This window comes from Candida dubliniensis, chromosome 2 (assembly GCF_000026945.1).
Source record: "Candida dubliniensis CD36 chromosome 2, complete sequence".
NCBI lineage: Eukaryota > Fungi > Ascomycota > Pichiomycetes > Serinales > Debaryomycetaceae > Candida > Candida dubliniensis.
In genome coordinates this window covers 1,933,828-1,953,155 of record NC_012861.1, presented here as the reverse complement: position 1 = coordinate 1,953,155, position 19,328 = coordinate 1,933,828, and the positions used below count along the sequence as shown (strand labels likewise).

At 35.4% G+C, this 19,328-nt stretch overlaps 4 protein-coding genes across 4 annotated transcripts, besides 2 other annotated features; 1 reads left to right on the top strand and 3 right to left on the bottom strand. All coding sequences in view use genetic code 12, as the record gives it.

The window, feature by feature from the left end:
• Positions 1-2,738: 2,738 nt before the first annotated feature.
• Positions 2,739-5,938, top strand: CD36_23560 (conserved hypothetical protein; the record flags this gene model as incomplete). Its single annotated transcript, XM_002418785.1, has 2 exons — positions 2,739-2,784; positions 3,018-5,938. 2 exons carry the CDS (start codon positions 2,739-2,741, stop codon positions 5,936-5,938), a joined length of 2,967 nt encoding a protein of 988 aa, XP_002418830.1.
• Positions 5,939-10,268: 4,330 nt separating this feature from the next.
• Positions 10,269-10,784: a mobile genetic element.
• A 950-nt stretch (positions 10,785-11,734) lies between these two features.
• Positions 11,735-12,700, bottom strand: CD36_23550 (hypothetical protein; the record flags this gene model as incomplete). Its single annotated transcript, XM_002418784.1, has 1 exon — positions 11,735-12,700. The coding sequence occupies one exon, from the start codon at positions 12,698-12,700 to the stop codon at positions 11,735-11,737; it is 966 nt and encodes a 321-aa protein (XP_002418829.1).
• A 583-nt stretch (positions 12,701-13,283) lies between these two features.
• Positions 13,284-13,382: a mobile genetic element (truncated).
• Positions 13,383-13,532: 150 nt separating this feature from the next.
• On the bottom strand, positions 13,533-14,702 carry CD36_23540 (60S ribosomal protein L3; the record flags this gene model as incomplete). The annotated part of the gene is made up of 1 exon (XM_002418783.1): positions 13,533-14,702. One exon carries the CDS (start codon positions 14,700-14,702, stop codon positions 13,533-13,535), a length of 1,170 nt encoding a protein of 389 aa, XP_002418828.1.
• A 472-nt stretch (positions 14,703-15,174) lies between these two features.
• On the bottom strand, positions 15,175-17,322 carry CD36_23530 (conserved hypothetical protein; the record flags this gene model as incomplete). The annotated part of the gene is made up of 1 exon (XM_002418782.1): positions 15,175-17,322. One exon carries the CDS (start codon positions 17,320-17,322, stop codon positions 15,175-15,177), a length of 2,148 nt encoding a protein of 715 aa, XP_002418827.1.
• Between the last annotated feature and the right edge of the window lie 2,006 nt (positions 17,323-19,328).

Here is a 19,328-nt window from a genome sequence, read left to right as displayed (position 1 = left end):
GTCAGAATATTGGTTATAATTAGAGCTGTAATTAGCAAAAATAATCGAACGATTTTGGTGTAGAAGTGCCGAATGAGACTATTGGTTTAATTAGACATTAATTGCACATGCAGATGAGAGAATACTCTAGTAAGTTGCTACTACGGCCAATTTTTAGTAATAGCAGAAGGTGGACTAGTAAATTGGTTTTGTGACATGTGTCTAATTTTATGATGAGGCCGCATAGACACATACAAACATGATAATGAGAAAGTGGGGTTGTTGTTGTTGGTGCTTTGCTGTAATCGCTGTGCCCGTCATTTCATCTATCATTTCTTTTCTGAGTACTTGCTTAGTATTATGTCTTGTCCATTCACAACAAATTGAATATAACCATTCTGACAATGGTGTTTGATAGCTGGTGCTGTGTTACCACTTTATATCGTCTAGTAACCTCAAGAAAATGAAATAACTTCTATTTTTAGTTGATTAACCAGATCAATGAGAAACAAGAAAGAAACCATTACCCAACAAAAACATAAAAAAAAAAAAAAAAATTGAACATCTGAAAGGATTTAAAAACGTCAAAGGATAAACTTCATAAAATTTTCTTGGTCTGTTCCATGAAAAGAATCCTCTTAATTACGGAAAAACAAGAAAATGCAAAAGTACTTTTTCTTGTCACTTTGACACATTCAACACAATTGTTATATATATAGTAAGTAGTGGGGTGATTAAACTCTTGATTTGCTTGCTACCATTTACTTTGAAGAGTCCACTATAAGCTAATCCAATTAGTGGAGTGGTAGTAGGAATTTAAAGGGAAATTCAAACCTACTTAAATATTTAGAATAAAAAAAAAAGTATAGAAAGACAGAAAAGTACTAAGGAGTAACGTTTAGGTTATGAGCAAATAATAATAATTGGACTGGAAAAACTACCAACTTTGACGGAAAAAATCAAAAAAAAAAGCTCAAGTAAAGAATAAGCAATAAAACGGCTAACTTACTCTTAATTTTCATATATACATACACACATTAAAAGGGATAAATTCAATACTTAGAGACTAATAATCTATTTTTAATTTGCATAGCATGTTCAAACCAACTTTGTTTACAACTAAAAAGTATCAGCCTATACTAATAAACGAAAAGAAAGAAAGCACAGAAGAGCTAATAATCGAAAAGCTCCGTTGCGGGGGGTAAGATTAAATCTGGTTTTCCCTGTAAACTACATGGACAAAGTTCATGGCTTCTGATTATAACTGTTTAAATACGAAAAGTTAATTCTTTAAAAGTTAACGAGTGATATTTCTTGTTTGGTTTCTTTTTATGTCAATTTGAATTACCAACAACAAATGCTACCCAACAGAAACATTATGTAACATGATTGCCATTTAACAATCTTAGTGTATACTCTTTTTCACTTTGGTAGTTTATAAATATCATAACCAATTCCTTAATACAATCACAGTTAAAGCAAATGATACCTCTCTCTCTCCTTCTCTGCCAAAAATAAAAAGAGAGACAAAAAGAAATTCAAAGCAATAAACATTTTGATCTATTTGATAATTTATTTGAAATTTCAAATGTTTTCTTTGCAAAATTAGATTGTTTAATTAAATTGAAATTTGGGGACAATGGAGAAATCTACTTCCAATTCGCTTGAAACCAATTATGTAGAAATAATGAATTAATTATAGAAAAAAGAAAAAAGAACTATCCGCCATAGGATTTTCAGAGCTATCGTATACTTTGAAATTGTTCTATAAGCGATAACACTATTCCTCCTTTTTAGTTATTATCAACAAACTATCACTACTTCTATAAGCTTCAGCACTTGATAAATAATCCTCATTTCAAGCAACCAAAAGAATAGGTCTGTAGATTTAACTTTCAGCAAACGACTTTAGTCCAACTTTAACTCAAATGACAATAAAGTTATCAAACTAATGTAGGCATTCAAGAAATGTAAGCAACCTTGTGTAATTGTGCTTATAAACAAAAGAACATCCACAAAAGAATCATTTATTGTAAATCAAGAGAAGTTCACCATGGAATACGTTCGAGACGAATTTCACCTTTTCTTCTCTCGTTTCAACTTTGTCACATTCTTCAACATAAAGGTGGTGGCTCCACATTTGTGGTTTCTAGTAGTTGATGGTTTTCGTTTATACTCAAAAACAAAAAAAAAAAAAAGCAATATTACTATTTTAAGGGAAAGGGAGTGGCAGAACTTGAGGATAAGACCAGAAATCAAGAAATACTGTCTAACGAGGAGTTAATACAATAAACGGTCATGTTTTCATCACCACTGTTAACACTAACTACCATTGGTGCTACCCACGGCAACTATTTCATTTCTTAATAGATGACACTAAATTTTAATCCGACTTGCATTTAATCCATTTCTTTCTTTTTTTTTTTTTTTTTTCTTTTTTAGTAAAAATGATTGTTGTCTTTTAATTTATTTATTTAGAAGATTTTATTGTTAAATTTGATGATAATGTTATTGAATTCTTGCTATTAATACAAAAGGATAGAAAGTAGAAAATTATTATCAAATATATAAAAACAACAACAACAACAACAACAAAAAAAAAAAAAAAATCTCAACCAGCGAAAATCTCCATAAAAACAAAACATTTCCACGAAGAACACAGTTTTATTTATCATCATACTTATAACCCAAATCATATTAACCTCCCCATTTTATTTTATCCCCCCTCCTAAATTATACTTGTACCATTACTAGTGATTATGAAAGAAAGGAAAACCAGAAGAAGCCATACAAACTCAAGAGATGGTATGTAGTTCCTAAAACTTTTTTTGCAGAAGTCAAGAAACTTGGCAAGGCATTACGGCTTAAGAAAAAAAAAATAAAAAAAGGCAAACAACAGCAAAAACTTATTAACATTTTCAATGATATCAACCACTAGTGATCAATCTAGAAAATCAATAATGTTTGTGTTTCGAATGCTTTAGTGAAGATTTTTTTATTCAAATTGCATTTATAATTCTAATACTAACATAATCCAGGTTGCCCCAATTGCAAAAGCAAAAGAATAAAGTGTACAGAAGAGCTACCTTCTTGCCATAATTGTATTAAAAAAAACTATAGATGTGGTTATCTAGATTTCCCTGAACACAAATTACAGATAATTAGAAATAAAAACAACAAGCGATTATTACAAGAGCAAAGAGTGTTAGATATTATCCCACCAGGAACACCACAGCAGTTCCTCCAACCATTACCACAACAGCTACAACAGCCACCACCACCACCACCACAGCCACCAATACCGTCATTACTACCACCATTACAACCACTGTTACCAACGTTGCCGCAACAGTTGCTACCACCAGCTCCATCGTTTCTATCAGTACCACATCCTTACCAAAATACTACTGAACAACATCCATTGCAAAGTAATAATGATATATTTAATCATGACAATCCTACACCTTACAGTCATACTCCCGTGCCATTACATTTAAACGACCAGGCTCAGTTTATAGACAATAATACTGGGTTTTCAATGCCTGTGACAACACTGGGTCCTCAATACCATAGTAACTCAACATCATTGTACTCCTCACCTTTGTCAACAACCCCAAATTATATCAATGAACTAATACCAAATTTCAAACCTCCCACAATACCGAATGCAGAAAACTCAATAACTCCCCCGAACATTTTTGAGACTGTTCCCAAGGACAAAATTGATTATTCCATAGAAGTTCCAGGTTCAAAATCAGATTTGAAAATTGCTCTTTATAAAGATTCAGTTAGAAAAATATCCCTTGGACGCAATGGTTTGCATTTGCCTACTTATTCTTCAGACTCTTCGACTTACAATAAACAGACCCCAAATAACGAAGATTATCTGATCGACCCGCAACAGCAAAACCGTGTCAGTCACCAATCCCCTTCTCAACAGTCTAAAAACAACAACAACCATCAGCACCAGCACCACCATGATAACAGTCAAAAACCTTTCCAATACAACAATAATACTCCAATTGACCCACTTTCTGAATTTGATACGGGGTATGAATCTCAATCTAGTGACGGGTTTGGAAGTACAAGGCACATATTTGCTGAACATTTTGGTATAGTAATCACCAACGATGATAATGGAATTGGTAGAAATAATGATTTGGTCCCTAATGGTAGTATCGGAGACACGATTTCTGGAAATATCGGCAAGCCATTACCTAATGCTAGAAATAGCCCTATTTCATTTAAATTGTTAAATCCCACTGAGTATCCATATCGTAGCGAAATACAGCTAAATCACCGACACCAAGCATTTGAAAATAAAATGTTAGTACCTACCATTAGTTGGACTATGGCAGACAACAAACTTCTCTGGAACACCATGTTTAATGGTGCAGTGAGTTCTCGCTATTCCTTTTTTTCATTCTTTATGGATCGTTCTTTGAATGTTATTTTGAAAGCATGTATCAAGGCCGTTCATTCCGGAAGTAATGAAACTTGTTTCAACGAGCGCGTCCAAGATATATTACTCAAAAAATCGTACATCTATTACGGGACATTAATTAAAGATTTGAGGGAATCTATGGCAAACGACTCCATAGAAAATAGTACAATATTACTGTGGTTTGCAAATTGGTCATTATTCATACACAGAAGCAGTACTTTAAAGGCGGAAAACCTAATTTTAACAGGATCAGCATCACTATTATGGAACTGTTTAAATCAATACCAATCGACAACACAAGTTAACCCTACATTGTCATTCATAATTCATTCAATCAAATGGCACACGGTGGCATGTACTGCTCCTGATTATAAATTCAGTGTTATTGAAGAGCTCTTTGAAGATTTTAGATATTTCAAAAGATTCATTCTCTTTAACCAGGAATTAACCACGAAAAATAACGGGTACATATTGAAATCATTTGTTGATTTGGAGATTTTTTTGCAACAGCTTATTGAAATCATTTATCCAAGAATGGTGAAGTTAGACAACGATCACAAAAAGAAATATGACATTCCACCAGCGCAAGCTGAAAGGGGGATACAGTTTTTCAGTCCTGCTGAATTATTTTCAATTGTGGTTAATTGGTTCAACGTTGTCCCTGGGTATGCTTTGTCGGTTGGTAAAACAATGACTCCTTTGAAAAGGACATACTACCTTTTTTATGCCGCTATTGCAGTGGCTCTAGCTGCAGTTTTCCCCTCTATTCGAGGAGTCTTTTTGGTGGATCCTTGGAACATGATATTCGGAAGGACCGATTTTGATAATCTGATTTATAGATTCTCGCCTTCGGACTTGCACAGTTATGAGCAGTATCAATTTTTATCCCAATTAAGCAAGAAATTGCTCCGAATAATTAACTTTTTCACAACTAGGCGGAAGCTATTGTTGAATTATCTGGGTATAAAGCCACACCCATTTCTGCATTTCAAATACATGGAAAAAGTTGAACCATTCAATGAATATAATAATGTTGTCCGTTTCAAAACCGAAAAATCAGATTTGCAAGAAGTAATGATTACCAGTTTCAATGTTAACAATATTATTAACGTTTCCAATTATCCATTGATGAGGATGCTCTATAATAACAGTAAGAATGATGACCACTATGAAAGCTTTAAGAGAACAATAGAGAAGGAGAATCATGATCAGAAAGTGAGGATTATCAAATTTAGGGCCACTTACCAAAAGAAAGACACTGAAAATAATGACACTTATACTAGTTATGACCGTATCAGAATGACCAAAAATAAAGGTGTGCAAGATACAAACGAATTAGATGATTTTGACTACGACAGAGGTATGTTCTTATACGATTATAATATTGAACATGCCTTAGCATGTGTTTTTGAAATATTTGGACGTGAGAGTAAAGCCTTTGATGATATTAGAACAATTAAACAGGGACTTGAAAACTTTGAGTTGGCGCAAAAGGAAATAGCTAAATGTGTCTAGCATTTTAATAAAACGAAATGGGCAAGCAATAACATGGAAATTTCAGTACTGGCTATCAATAAAACCATACTATATATATATACAAGTTTTAGAGAAAGTAGTAATCTTGGCTCTTAACTCAAATGTAATATTCCTAGTGGCTTAACCTCTCCTTATCACCCGCTTTGTACCAACATCACTATTCTCTGATGACTTCACAAGTGGTAGTATCTGGCACTAGGCTCATTTATCTCGATATACACATGCTTCAAGAATTTAATTTTCCAATTCCAAGCTTATCTACACCAACCCTTCCAGCCAGCAAGCCATACTTTCTTAGGCTCCAGTCCTTCAGGCCGTACCCAAATAAAACTCCCAGCACTTCAATAGTGCATTTCCCGCTCCAATACATTTTTATACAAGCTCTGTTTTCACATTCCTTCAACCTTTTTTATAATTCCGCCCTTCTAATATGCAACGACCTTCGATTAATATCCCAAACCCTCCACAAAAATACGAGTCACACCTGTATCCTCATCAAGGAAACAATCCCAGCACGAACCAAGTCCTCTCGAAATTCTTATATCTCTTGTACCATTCTAATAACAACTAAAAATTTCATTATTCTTCAAATTTTTTCGGTTCCCTAACCACATTGTTCATCCACCTACCACACCAAAAATTAAATTCCTGATAAAATAACCGTCTCTAAACCAGCTTGATACCCTCGCAACTTGCCATATTCTTTAGTCTCTTGCCTCTTATTCATACCTAATTTCAAAACAGCCCTCATAATCCCGAGCTATGATCTTATACACTATAATGATAGCAACTTGGAGTAACAAACCTAAATATGGAAACCATTAACTCTGATATCACTGGCTACCAAAGTTTACACTCGACTCAACGTAAAACACCACATACCACCAAGGTACACATCATAGAATATTAGTGACAAAGTCCCCTGGAAATATGCAATTCTTCAAAACCTAGTATACACCTGCCTTCACGACCGTTTCATTTCCAATTAACAATCCAAATATAAGCAACACCACTAAGTTACTAAACCATCAAAAATACAAATAATATCTGCACTAAATACTTCAACCTTCTCACAATATCAACAACCTTCTCTATAAATGCTAAACCTCAGTATGCCAACTTCAGCTACAACTATATCAAAATTAAACAACACTAGCTGCACTCGGGGATAAATTACAAAATACAAAGGTTCGTACCACAATTCTGAATAAATAGACTATAACTCAGCTCACTAACCAAGCTAAAGCTTGAATTCATATTCCACAATTACATACTGGTGCCTTGAGGTTTCAAACATAAATCAGAAAACTAGTTACAATCAACACTTGCTTCTTGAATTACTTCCAACCCCAAAAACTCAACCTAGTTAATCCAACCAATACTACAAGATAGTCTGTTAACAGATCAAGACAAGACTAAACTGGCATAGCTTTTTGCATTATTGCCAAATAGATTGAAACTATCCTACAAAATGTGAAACCAAACCCCAATACATAATATTCTTAAAATTACCCAAGAGGTAACACTGCCTCGAAGAATAGTATAGGCTGGCATGGAATTGAATTCTAAGCAAAAAGGAATCAGACATACGTTTCCTTAATTTGTGTTGCGCCAGAACAACCCCATCAATTGAACTGATGAAATCGAAGTCTCAAATACTCAAAAATCATATGAATAATTGTAAGTAGACATAATCAACCTCTTTCGTTATATTGTACTGCCGAATCATAGAATTTCTTCTCTTCTAAAGAATAGAACAAATAAGAATGAAATGTAAATCGCTACCTACTTAAAGTTGGTACACATTTGGAGAGTCAACAAGCAATTTCCTCCGATGTACTAGCTCTCCAGTTGCACCAAGTATTACACATGTTTCTCCTGGACATAGAAATCTACCAACCAGTTAGATTACCTGCCTTAACAAATTCGCACTGGCACATCACCTTACCATGAAATGGAAATAATTGGTAGATGACCAATTGACACATACTTTTCCTGTCCATCCTACAAAACAGATCAAAGGTTTGTCTGCAGCTATTCAACAGAATATCGCCAGTAATACCGAAATCTTGTGTTACGCCTATAGAGGACTTGATTACTGGCTGTGAAGCTAATTGAGGTAATAATACAAATGCATTTTTTCATACTGAAATTGTATGAATAACCCAAAGTATCCACCAGATGCATAGGTAGAAGGATGCATATTATGTAACCCTTTGATACAGATATTCACTGGCATGGGGAGAGACAAGAAGTGTAGTTGTATATAGTATTCTAAGTCTCTGAATTGCTCTGAAACAGCCAGCAGCATACTCAAACATATACAAATAGAAACCTAACTCACTTAATTGCAAACTAAACATTGTAGTTCTCAGAACAACATCAATATACTTTATCCACTTGAATAAAAAATTTAGCGCTTACATATGATGTATTTGCATTCTGCTGTTTGGAGGATCAACCTTTAACTGCTAAATGTTACAAACCGTTTGACGTTTTGAGTATACGCCAAGGTGTATCCGGATGAATGTAGTTATTCTAATCAGTCTCGGAGTGCATTGAAAATAGATGTAGCTTTTGAAAAATAAGTCTCCAGCAGAAGCTTGTTTACATACTTCTTCGATTTAGACATAGAACATCTAACTAAGCTAGGTCCTGACTTTGAGTGGCTCCCACATTTCAGAACAGGTAGAATTAATTTAATGTTGTTCTTGGTACATTGAACAGGAAAGACAAACTTAAGGAAATTTTTTCCCATAAAACATATAGATCGAATACCTTGAAATATGTTTTCCGGGAGAATGCAGTGTACAGTAGTCAATGTTACTAAGTACCGAGTGATATTATTCAGTTACCACATAGTCGAGTAATGAAATGATTGGTGCTCCACTAGTTTAATAGCTTTAATTGCTTCTGAGCGTATAAAGATAGTTTGGCAATAAAGTTGGATGAGAAGCAAACTCTTTGGGCGAAGAATGGTGGTTTTGCCAGATGGTCTGATACCTTTTTGTTCAAGGCATTGATACTATAGATACTATATTTGATTTCAAGACTATCAACCAAAGTTTCATCCTAAGGAATTGCTGAACTCAAAATAGGTATAATTTTAAAGTACTTCAAGTGGGTGAAATTAAGATTGTAACTTGATACAATGGAAAGCTAAAAATTCGGAAGTTTAGAATTGTGGAATGTGGCAAGAGTTTTTAACGCAATCTCTGGTATCCTGTAACAGGTTTTGTAGTTTGTGTAGGTCAATGTTGAGAAGTCCTGTATTTGATTATGATGACTAGAGTGAGTATATTTAGGTAGTCAGTGCAGGTGCTTTCGTTTACCAGATTGATGAATAGTCAGGCTCTCATAAGAATGTGGATTTAGGATTTTACGGCTGAACAGGAAGAGGAAATGTTTTGAGACAAGACATACATTTATGTTGCAATGACGACTTATGGGAGGAGGGGCGCACTTGTTAATTCGGGGGTATAAATGGATTACGATTGCATTATGTTCAATCATACTGGTTATTTTCTAGTAGAGCAGATGAGTAGAGGTTTTGGAAATAGGTTCGAAGCCGATGTTTAGATTGCAATTAATTATTAAATACTAGTGTAAATGCGTACAAGGACTGTGAATTTGTTATATGGGTCTTCTTTAGGAATCCTAAGGACTTGAAGTTATGGGTATTGGCTTTGAATTTACCAGAATTAGTTTGGTAAAGAATTGGTTAAAATGGCTCATGCCATTTTTTTGGTTACCACGTTAAAAAGTAAGGGTGGATGTTTGTGCTGAAGGTTGAATCCTCTATGGGGGCGATAGTCCTTAAAGGAGGATATGACAGGGCATTCTATTTTTGGTTCAGCATTAGAGAGAGTGCTTAGAATTTGTTACATGGTTACTTAGGTGACATTCTGCGATATCAGTGTGTCAAATTTATTCTATGTATGGTGACTGGAGTTATTGGGTCTAAGAACTGTGTTTGGATATTTCTTTTCACGAGATTTGCTAATCGTGCGAGTAGAGTTAATCAAGGGAGGTAGCTAAAGCAAGTGATAGAATTATAATTGTGACAATCTGGCAACCTTTGTTGACACTACAAGCTATTAAGTCGGTTTTGGTGAGTAGTTTGTTCAAGGAAATTATCAGTTTTGAGCTTCAGTTTGATCTTTTGGATTTACATTGAGTTAAAGAGAAAAATGATGGCCAGTCTTGCGTGGTTTGGTATAAGTACTTTTTAAGGCTGATTGTTTACAGATTGCATGAGCAATAATTTTGGTTGTTGACGATTTAGTTGTGTTAGATTGAAGATAGTTGTTGTCGTGTAGTGGATAGCTATCTTTTAAATATGCTATATTTGGTACTATCACACGACAGAGAATCATTTGAAAGAATAATTACGTTTGTTGGTAAATCGCACATAAAGAAGAGAATTGTTATTAGAGAGAAAGTGTTGAATTAGTTAAAAGGATTTAAGTGTGAGTGTGTGAGCGAATAGAATAATTGGTACACACACGCACGAAAAGGTTGAATTCTGTTTAAGTAAAGAAAATCTAGAAAATTAATTATTTAGTTAGAATGGACCTCATGCAAGCTTAGGCTGAGATCCAGGAATATACAAATACATACAATCCACATATATTACACTCGTACGGAATAGAGGTATCCCGAAGACTTACACTTAGTCACTGTGTCCATTATTACACATACATCCAATAGCATTGATTTACTACTTTTAGCCAACCACCAGAAACTGCGTGAGTATTCACATTGCACGTGAATCAGTACCGTAAATATCATTGTCATTTGAATTAAATAGCGCTACATTGTGACAGAAATCTGGTCTATACTTTCGAAGTAAATATTCCGAAGGAGATAATTCATAAACGGTTTTCCCATCCATTTTGTAAAATATATTGTCACTAAACTTCACTTGTTGGTTTTTGATGAGTTGTTTCAATGTAAAACATTTTTGGGTGTTATGATTACGTTTGCCGCAACAAGCACAAATTGATTTCGATTTTAGGTTGTTATTTTTATCATTTGGAGTTTTGGACGTTTGATTATTTGTTTCCTCGGTAGTTTTTGAGGTCGTATCAGAATGGTATTTAGCGATGTGTCTGAGTTGATCGCTGGTGGTTCGCCATATGTCTCTAGAATTAATTTTTTGAAATTCTGGGCTTGTTGCGATGTTAGATGATTTGTAGAATTGAGGGCTTTCTAAGGTAGCTGTGGCTTTGGGATTATCAATAGTTTTGGTTAAGTGATTCATAAGTTTTGGGTGTGTGGACCACATGTGGTAAAACAATTGATACCATACCACTGGGGTAATAGTGTTAATGTTTGAGTTAATGGCAAAATCGATTTGAGCTACTAACATTATAGCATTCTTTTCGGTATTGAGATAGTGCTTAACCGCATCTAAGACCGACTCAGCAGCAATAGTCGGTTCGTTCTTATATAATAAGTCGATAAGAATGCCATAGTTAATTGATTTGCTCTTAGGGTCAGTATTATGTTGTATAACAGCTAAGTCGTAGGCTCTCCTTAAATCAGTGTCATTAGGTTTATTGCATGCTAAAACAAATGTACCCTTTAAAAGCTTATCTGGGATTAAGTATTTGGCTTTGTAGAAAAGTAATTCGCGCACATAGAGTAATGTGTCGCGCGTACTTTTGATGGAGGTGGTGGTAGGATATTCCTTTGGGTTTGATTTTTTCAAAACTTTCCTTTTCCTCTTTGGTACGTTCAATATCTGGAATGCTTTCAATTAAATCTAATCTCTCAATGAATAAAGATGCTTTGGCTAACGGTGGGTTGTAGATGTAAGGTAATTTCTTTTCGATAATGTTGATGTCGGTGATTTTGACTCTCAGGTCTTGGAGATTGACGTTCGATGTCCATGATACGATTCCGGACATCAAGAAATTTTTCTGTTGTTACGGTTGAGGAACTGTTAACAGTATAACCATTCGATTGTTGTAAAGTTTCGTGTGTCTTCATAGTGTTGCTCATACCGAAAGACGAATGATTAGATGTTGTTGGGGAGTTAATTTGTTGTGGACTTTTTAATTGATTTGTAGTATCGACAGAAAGAATTGAAGAAGGAGGATGAGGCATAGTTGAATTAACAGATACGGCATCATTTGAATCTTCCGTGTTGTTTGCTAATGTTCCGGTTTCTTGGTTTTGATTGGAACCACTTAAATCAGCTGCATTGTATTCTTGGTTGTTAGATGCTTCATTGTGATTGAAGTCGAATTCAGTGTCGTGAGGAGGATTTGTTGTTTTTGGTTGAGTCGGAGGTGGAGAAATCAGTGGGTGATGTTTATTGGGCAAAACGTGGGCAGGTTCGCTGAACAGGCCTGGAAAGCGAGGCTGAACGGCTTGATTAATCGTTTCCTGAATGAACGGTTTTAACGTGTCAATGATCCTGGTAGTAGCAGTATTAAAATACGTGGAACGTACATGATTCTCAATGGTCGAATTATACTTTGGGAATTGAGCTTCAAATAATTTATCCATCATGGGATGTAATTGCTCATTAACCATTGTTCCGAATTGTTTTTCCATCATTTTTGGGAGACGTTGGGATAATAAATCGTCGACGCGTTGGTCTGATGGTTGCAAAGGCAGTGCGCTACCGACCATGGTTGGATTATCTTCTTGGACCGCGGTTTGATTGTCTTGTCCCAAAGTAGGATTTGGGTGAGCGTGGTTGGAGAAGTTGGATGCGGAATTGCCTGACATGATGATTGTTTTTGAAGCGATAATTGATTTTGGAGTTCTTATTGAAAGTAAAGTTATATCTTTTGAAAATTTTGCAATTTGATCAATTGCCTTTGATTCTTTAAGATATTTCTTAATTAAACATTACCAGTCAATTCGTCCTGTGAGTTTGCTATTCATTTGGACAACGGTTGTGGCTATATAGGAATTTTATTATTGACCAATTAGATACTGTTACATGTCGACTTTGAACTCTTTATGATGAAATACAAGGTGATTTTATTTAAATTGGTGCATTCATGAAGCAGTTTTATAGAATGAAAAGTCCAACTAAATCAGATTTTGATTGGATTAAAAGGGTGTTGCAAGGTAAACAAGCGATTAACCATAAACAATGATTCTATGAATTTTGAAATCCTTGTTACGGGTAATAAAACATTAAGGATAGAGCATTTTAAAAACTGCCCTTGGTTTTTGACATAGTGGTAGTACACTCTAGACATTACCACAGATTATGAATTCAATGTTAAAAATGTTACGGACCATTATTATCTGTGTCAAACTACAATTTTTGCGGGTTCTATGAGTTCCAACTCCATACAATGTAAATGACATAGGTTAAGCTCAAGTGGATACAACATTTCAATGGCACATTCAGTTTGTTTTGGTCATATTCCTGACATTTTGAGCTGACTACGTGACAAAGATAGGAGGAAATGCCTGAAAGTTCTTTGTTTATTGGACATGACTTCCTGAATTTCTACATCTAGAAAAATAAAACTTAAAAGTTCAAGTATTGTGGTATTTTTAAAAAGCTAAAAGCTATTAAAATCATCAACTACTTAAGCACTACTTAGTTTTCCAAGTCTTTTTTCAAAGTACCCATGAAAGCGTGTTTTTCAGCTGGGGTTTGGAATCTACCTTTACCGAATCTAGAAGCGGTATCGATCCATTTCAAGTTAACCTTTTCGACAGCTCTTCTGGAAGTGTCAACGTACAATGATTTTCTCAAGGTGACAACTCTCTTCTTGACACCTGGAATAGAACCTTTCAATAAGACAAAGTCGTTGTTAACGTTACCGTATCTAACGAAACCACCCATTGGGTTGATGGTTTTCTTGGTTCTGTCAAATTCAGTAGCACCGTTAGCTTCATCGGAACCTTTACCAACTCTGTAAACTTTGTGGTTGATGGAAGTTCTGTGGTGGTAACCGTTTTGACCAGCTCTAGCAACGGTCCAGTTAACGTTAGCTGGATGCCAAGCACCAATACAAGCAACCTTTCTCAAACCTCTGTGGGTCTTTCTTGGCAATTTCTTGGTACCCCATCTGTGGGTAACACCTTCGAAACCGTGACCCTTGGTGACAGCAATGACATCAATCATTTCATCTTGTTCGAAAACAGAGTCAACAGAAACTTCTTTTTCAAAGTGTTCTTTGGCCCAGTCGACTTTGTCGGAGACAGAACCACCATTGATTTGGATTTCAGCCAAGTGAGCTTTCTTTTGAGACAATGGAGTCTTTTTGATTTGAGTGTGGGCCAAGACTCTGACAACAGAAGCGTACTTCTTGATTCTGGCCAATTCAGTTTCAACTTGTTTGGCGTCAGTGGCGTATTTACCAGAGTATTTGGTGAAGGCCTTCTTCTTGGATTTGTACCAGTTCTTGTAAAATCTTCTTCTGACTTCTTCACTCAAGTGTTCAGCCCAGACAGTGGTCAATGATCTTAAACCTCTTGGGGTTTCAACATAACCAACAACACCAACAACAACCATTGGTGGGGTGTCAACAACAGTAGCAGCTTCGACAACTTCTCTCTTGTGCATTTTAGAACCTGGTCTGTCCAAGTCTCTGACGATGGTGGTCATACCAGCTTTGTAACCTAAGAAGGCAGTCAAAGCAACTGGCTTAGACTTGACATCTTTTGGGAAGGACTTAACTCTTCCTCTTTGCTTAGCAGCTCTCTTTCTTGGTAAGAAACCTAAGGAACCGTGACGTGGTGCTTCGTACTTTCTGTGAGACATTGTTGGTATATATCAAATTGATAAGATGGAGGAAAAGAAAAGAAAAAAAAAATATACTTAATTGGTGAAAAAAAAAAAAAATTTTCAATTTGTTTTGTATATGTTGGGAAAGGGAAGATGAAGAGAAGGAAAAAAAAAAAAAAAAATTCAGTTTGTAGTGCACACGACTGGTACCAAATCCAAGTTAATATAAATTCAATATGCAGGATTGTAAACTTTACCCGGAACTCTGTTTACTCTCAACTTTTAGCATGTTTCATTGTTGACGACGAAAGCTATAACAATTCGAAATATACAAAATAAAAACTAGTAAGAAAAGCATGTATATTAAAATAAGATAAAATATAAAAACAAAATAATGACCATATCTAGATGCATATACCTGTAGAAAGAATTGAAAATACAACGCATAATAAAAGAAATAAAATAAAAAAACAGCGGTAAGAAACAAAACAATTCAGGTCCCTTCGTGTTATTTTCTTTTCACATGAATGATCTTTTTCAAAGCTAGTCTTGCATCTCCAGAGTCTTCTGACGATGAAGCCAGCAGATAATTAGCATGACCAGCAACATCTTGAGCGCCACCAGTAAGAATGTCATTGTTGTGAGTATCCATTGTAGTGTTATTTGGATTTTTCTCATCGACTAGATCTTCCATCATCACAGCGTTTGATTTTTCATGGAGTTTTTCTAATCGTGGATGTTCAACTAACTCTTCCAAATGTTGGCTTCTTTGAACAATATCAGCGTTATCTCCATTGGTGAATAGTTCCTGATTTATTAAAAATGGATTGTTCGGTTTTCTGTACGCTGGAGAAGCATTCAAATTCATCACTGAGTACATCAACGAATTGAACTGAGGAGTCAAATTAAACAATGGAGTAAGTCCAGTTGAAACGTATGCGTAAGATTCTCTAGGTGTTTGTGGATTATTAAAATTCGATGGCGGATTATTATTGGAAGCTTCATTAATTGGTGCTAAGATTTGAGGAGCTGGGTCTTTGCTGGAACTGAAATCTGTGATATCGGAATTGTGTCTTCTTAAAGGTGCTTTGCTTTTAACCTCATTGCTGTGCATCGACTCTATACCTATTACTGATTTGGTATGAGGCAACATGGACGGTACCTTTGAAGGAGCTGGAACTGTAGAAAAATCATCAGCCAGCTGTTCCTTTGTCTCAGATGTAATTTCCTGTTGTTGCTGCTGCTGCTGCTGCTGCATCTCATTCTTGTCACCGCTGGCAATAGGAGCAAAAACATCACTTGACAACACTGCCTTCCCCAGCTCATCAATAGTCAATCTGAACAGAAAATCGTCTGATGATTTTCTGCTTGTACTGCCATTAATTCTGTCGTCACTGCTTGAAAAACTCTCGCAAGTAAAATGGTTTTGGGCAGCGATTTCTTGCTCATTTGGTATGTTCTTTGTGATATTTTCGTTGCTGTTGTTGTTGTTGTTGTTGTTGTTCCGCTCATTCATTAAACTTTGGCTCGTTAATGATACTGGAGGCAACAAGTTCTTCGATTCATGTTTGATTTCGTTTATCTTGGCTAGATGAGGAGAGGCCCTTGAATGATTGGCTTGGTTATTATGGTTAAGAGGTGTGGGATTATTAGATTCTGGTAGATTATCTAGGTGTTGTTTCTGGTTAACACGGGGTGTTGAAAAGTTGCGTCTAGTAGATGTAGGAGGAGGAGTGTTGTAATAACCTTGAGATTGTGTGATCATAGACATATTATCCAAAGTCTTGTAATTAATTTGGTAAGAACTTTCAGGATTTGAAAAGTGAGTTTCTCCTGAAGTTGATAACGGTGTTACTAGATGTTGGTTTTTGTTATAACTTATACTATCGTTGAAGGCTCCCGGCTTTTGACTTTGGTTGGTGTTGGTAGGTCTTGATTTCTTCGTAGTTGGAGACCCATTGTTGGTGGTGGGGCTGGATGAGCTCTGATTGCTTCCGTTGCTACTAGTGGAAAGCTTCCGTTTTCTTCTTTGTGATTTGCTTGTAGGGCTGACTCTCATTAAGGGAGTAAAAATATCGGGAGCACCTTGCCTCACCATCAGATTAGAATTCGATTCTGCTGGTGTGGAGTTCAAAGGTGAAGTATTAACACTTATATTCAATGTTGTTGTGATTTTTTGAGCTAAAGAGTCTGGCTTCGGTGGTCTACCCCTTTTCTTCTTTGGTGTTTGTTGAGGGTGTGGTGAAGCAGTTGGAACTTGAAGTCGTGATTGCAGTCGCTTTCTCGTGGGTGAAGTATCAGGATGAAGTGGAGACTTGTTTTTCACGTTAGATATTATCGATGCAGGCAGAGGTAACACATAGTTTTGCTGCAGGGATTGCGGAGGAATACCCTGCGGTATATTAAATGGGTTGTTTGTAGGGGTAGTTACAAAAGCATCAGTGCCAGGTACTGAACCATTAGTAGGAAAAGATGAAGGAATATGTTGGCGATGCGACATCGTTGGTTGCATTGGCAAAAGATTATTTGGTGCATGAAATTGATGTGACAACACCTGCACCTGATATTGTGGGGGTTGATTATGATTCATGTTATCCTGCTGTTGAGCTTGCTGTTGATTATTGTAGTTGTGATAGGATGGATATTGATTTGACATTTAGTATCAAAAGGAAAAACAAAAAAAAAAAATTTGGTTCTCTTTACTTGAATTCAATTAGCTATAGACTAGTTACCATGAACAGAAGTAAGCATAAATTCACAAAATATAAAAGTTGGATTTCAACTTGAAACTCTTTTTTTTTACAATATGGAAAAGTGGTGAACTAACAAAGCAGGGGAATTTAAAGGTATCGTCGATGTTATAGTTGTTCAACGCAAGTAAGAAAACTGATTTGAGTTCAAAAAATCAACGAGATACGATGTTATTTGTTAAGTTGATCAGTTAGTTTTAAAACCGGGTTGTAGCACTAGTTTTTTATGTGAACTGGAATTGGTATATAGCGGGGGGACGGGGGATTGTCGGAAGCGAAAACGAAAGTAAGTTGGGTTTTGATCAGACGTGGGTGAACTCACAATTGTTGAAGTTATGACAGAATTGGAATAGCTTTTGGGCTAGGAAAATGGTAATGGTTCCTCTGTTTTTTAAAAAGAAAGCAAAATTCAAATTAAAAACAGGTGAATACAAATGAAAATAAAAACCAAAATCTTGAAATCTTGAACTATTGAAGAAGGTTGGTTTTTTTTTCTTTTTTTAAATAAAAATTCTCAAAATTCAATTAAATTTCCGAATTCGTCCAAAATTTGGAGTTATCACAATAATAATTTGAATGAATAATAAAAACAATAAAGAAAAAATAGTACAAAAGTTGGAATTTCAACTCTCTTTAGTATCTTTCTTGTAACAAAACCAAATATACTAAAACTAACTCAGTATAGAAGATGATGTTAGTAATTTGTTGCTTTCGCAAGAGTTTGACAATTAAACTTGGGTTGGAATTTCTGGAAAAAGTCTGTAGTAGACACGAACTTGCTAAATTCTGAAACAGCACAGTGGGTAGAAGGACGTGAGTGGGGGAACAAACAAAAAAGTAAAATAATAAATTAATTGGTTTATAGCTCTTAGTTCTGGTGTGATGTTTGAAGAACTGTTTGGATTGAAAATATTGTTTAGTTCTATTTGCTTCGTTGGTAGTTTTGATGATAAAAACAAATTGTATACTGTAGCCCACAAGAAAATAGAGGAAAGGGGGAGATATTTATAATTGCATGCATGTAAGCATGAAGATATAGCCGACACCACCATCAACTTTTACACAAATAAACAACTGTATGTGAGAGAATAATGGTTGAAATGTAACTTTTCTTAAAAGCGGTACTGAAAGTAAGCATTTTTTTGTCTTGTTTAGCTTCCAACCTCAAACTAAAAACTAGGCAAACAAAGAAACCAATTCTTGTCTTGACAACCTCTTTGTCAAACAGTTTCAAGCTCATCACACATAATACACATTTTAAGTTACACATGGAAACTTAGATTTAATAACATGGTGTGTGTTTTGATATATATATATATATATGTGTGGATATGTCTCTGCATTTGGCCAAGTAAGACAACAAATATACCCACACAAATTGTCGAGTGTATAAAAATCAACCACTATATAATAGTTAGGGCGGCCAGAAAGAGGAGACAGCTGAAAGGGGGTATTTTTCTGAGTATTTGCTACAACTCAAAGTATGAAAAATCTAGAAACGAATTCAGAGTTGACTCTAGTTGGAATTTGAACCTACTTGTTGTTATATTAGTTAGTCGCCTTATTTTCAAGTAGACACGGGTTAAAGTGTGCCTTTCATTTACTCTATAGTTTAGCTTTGATTGTCCTTGTTTGAACTTCTTTGCTTTGGGGACGCCTTTACTAACTCGACATTACACCCTGTTGTTGTAATATTATTATTTGGCTTTGTCTACCTCTCATGAATGCTAATTTCTACACACAGTTTGCAAAGCAATCCACATAATTACGCGTCTCACTTTTGTTTTCAGTGAGTGGGAAACTTCACCTTTATTCTTGGTGCCGAAGAGGAGGAGGCCGATGTGGTACGATAGTATCCTATACATATTGCAAAAATAATAGTAGTATTCTTATTGGATGTTACATTGGATAA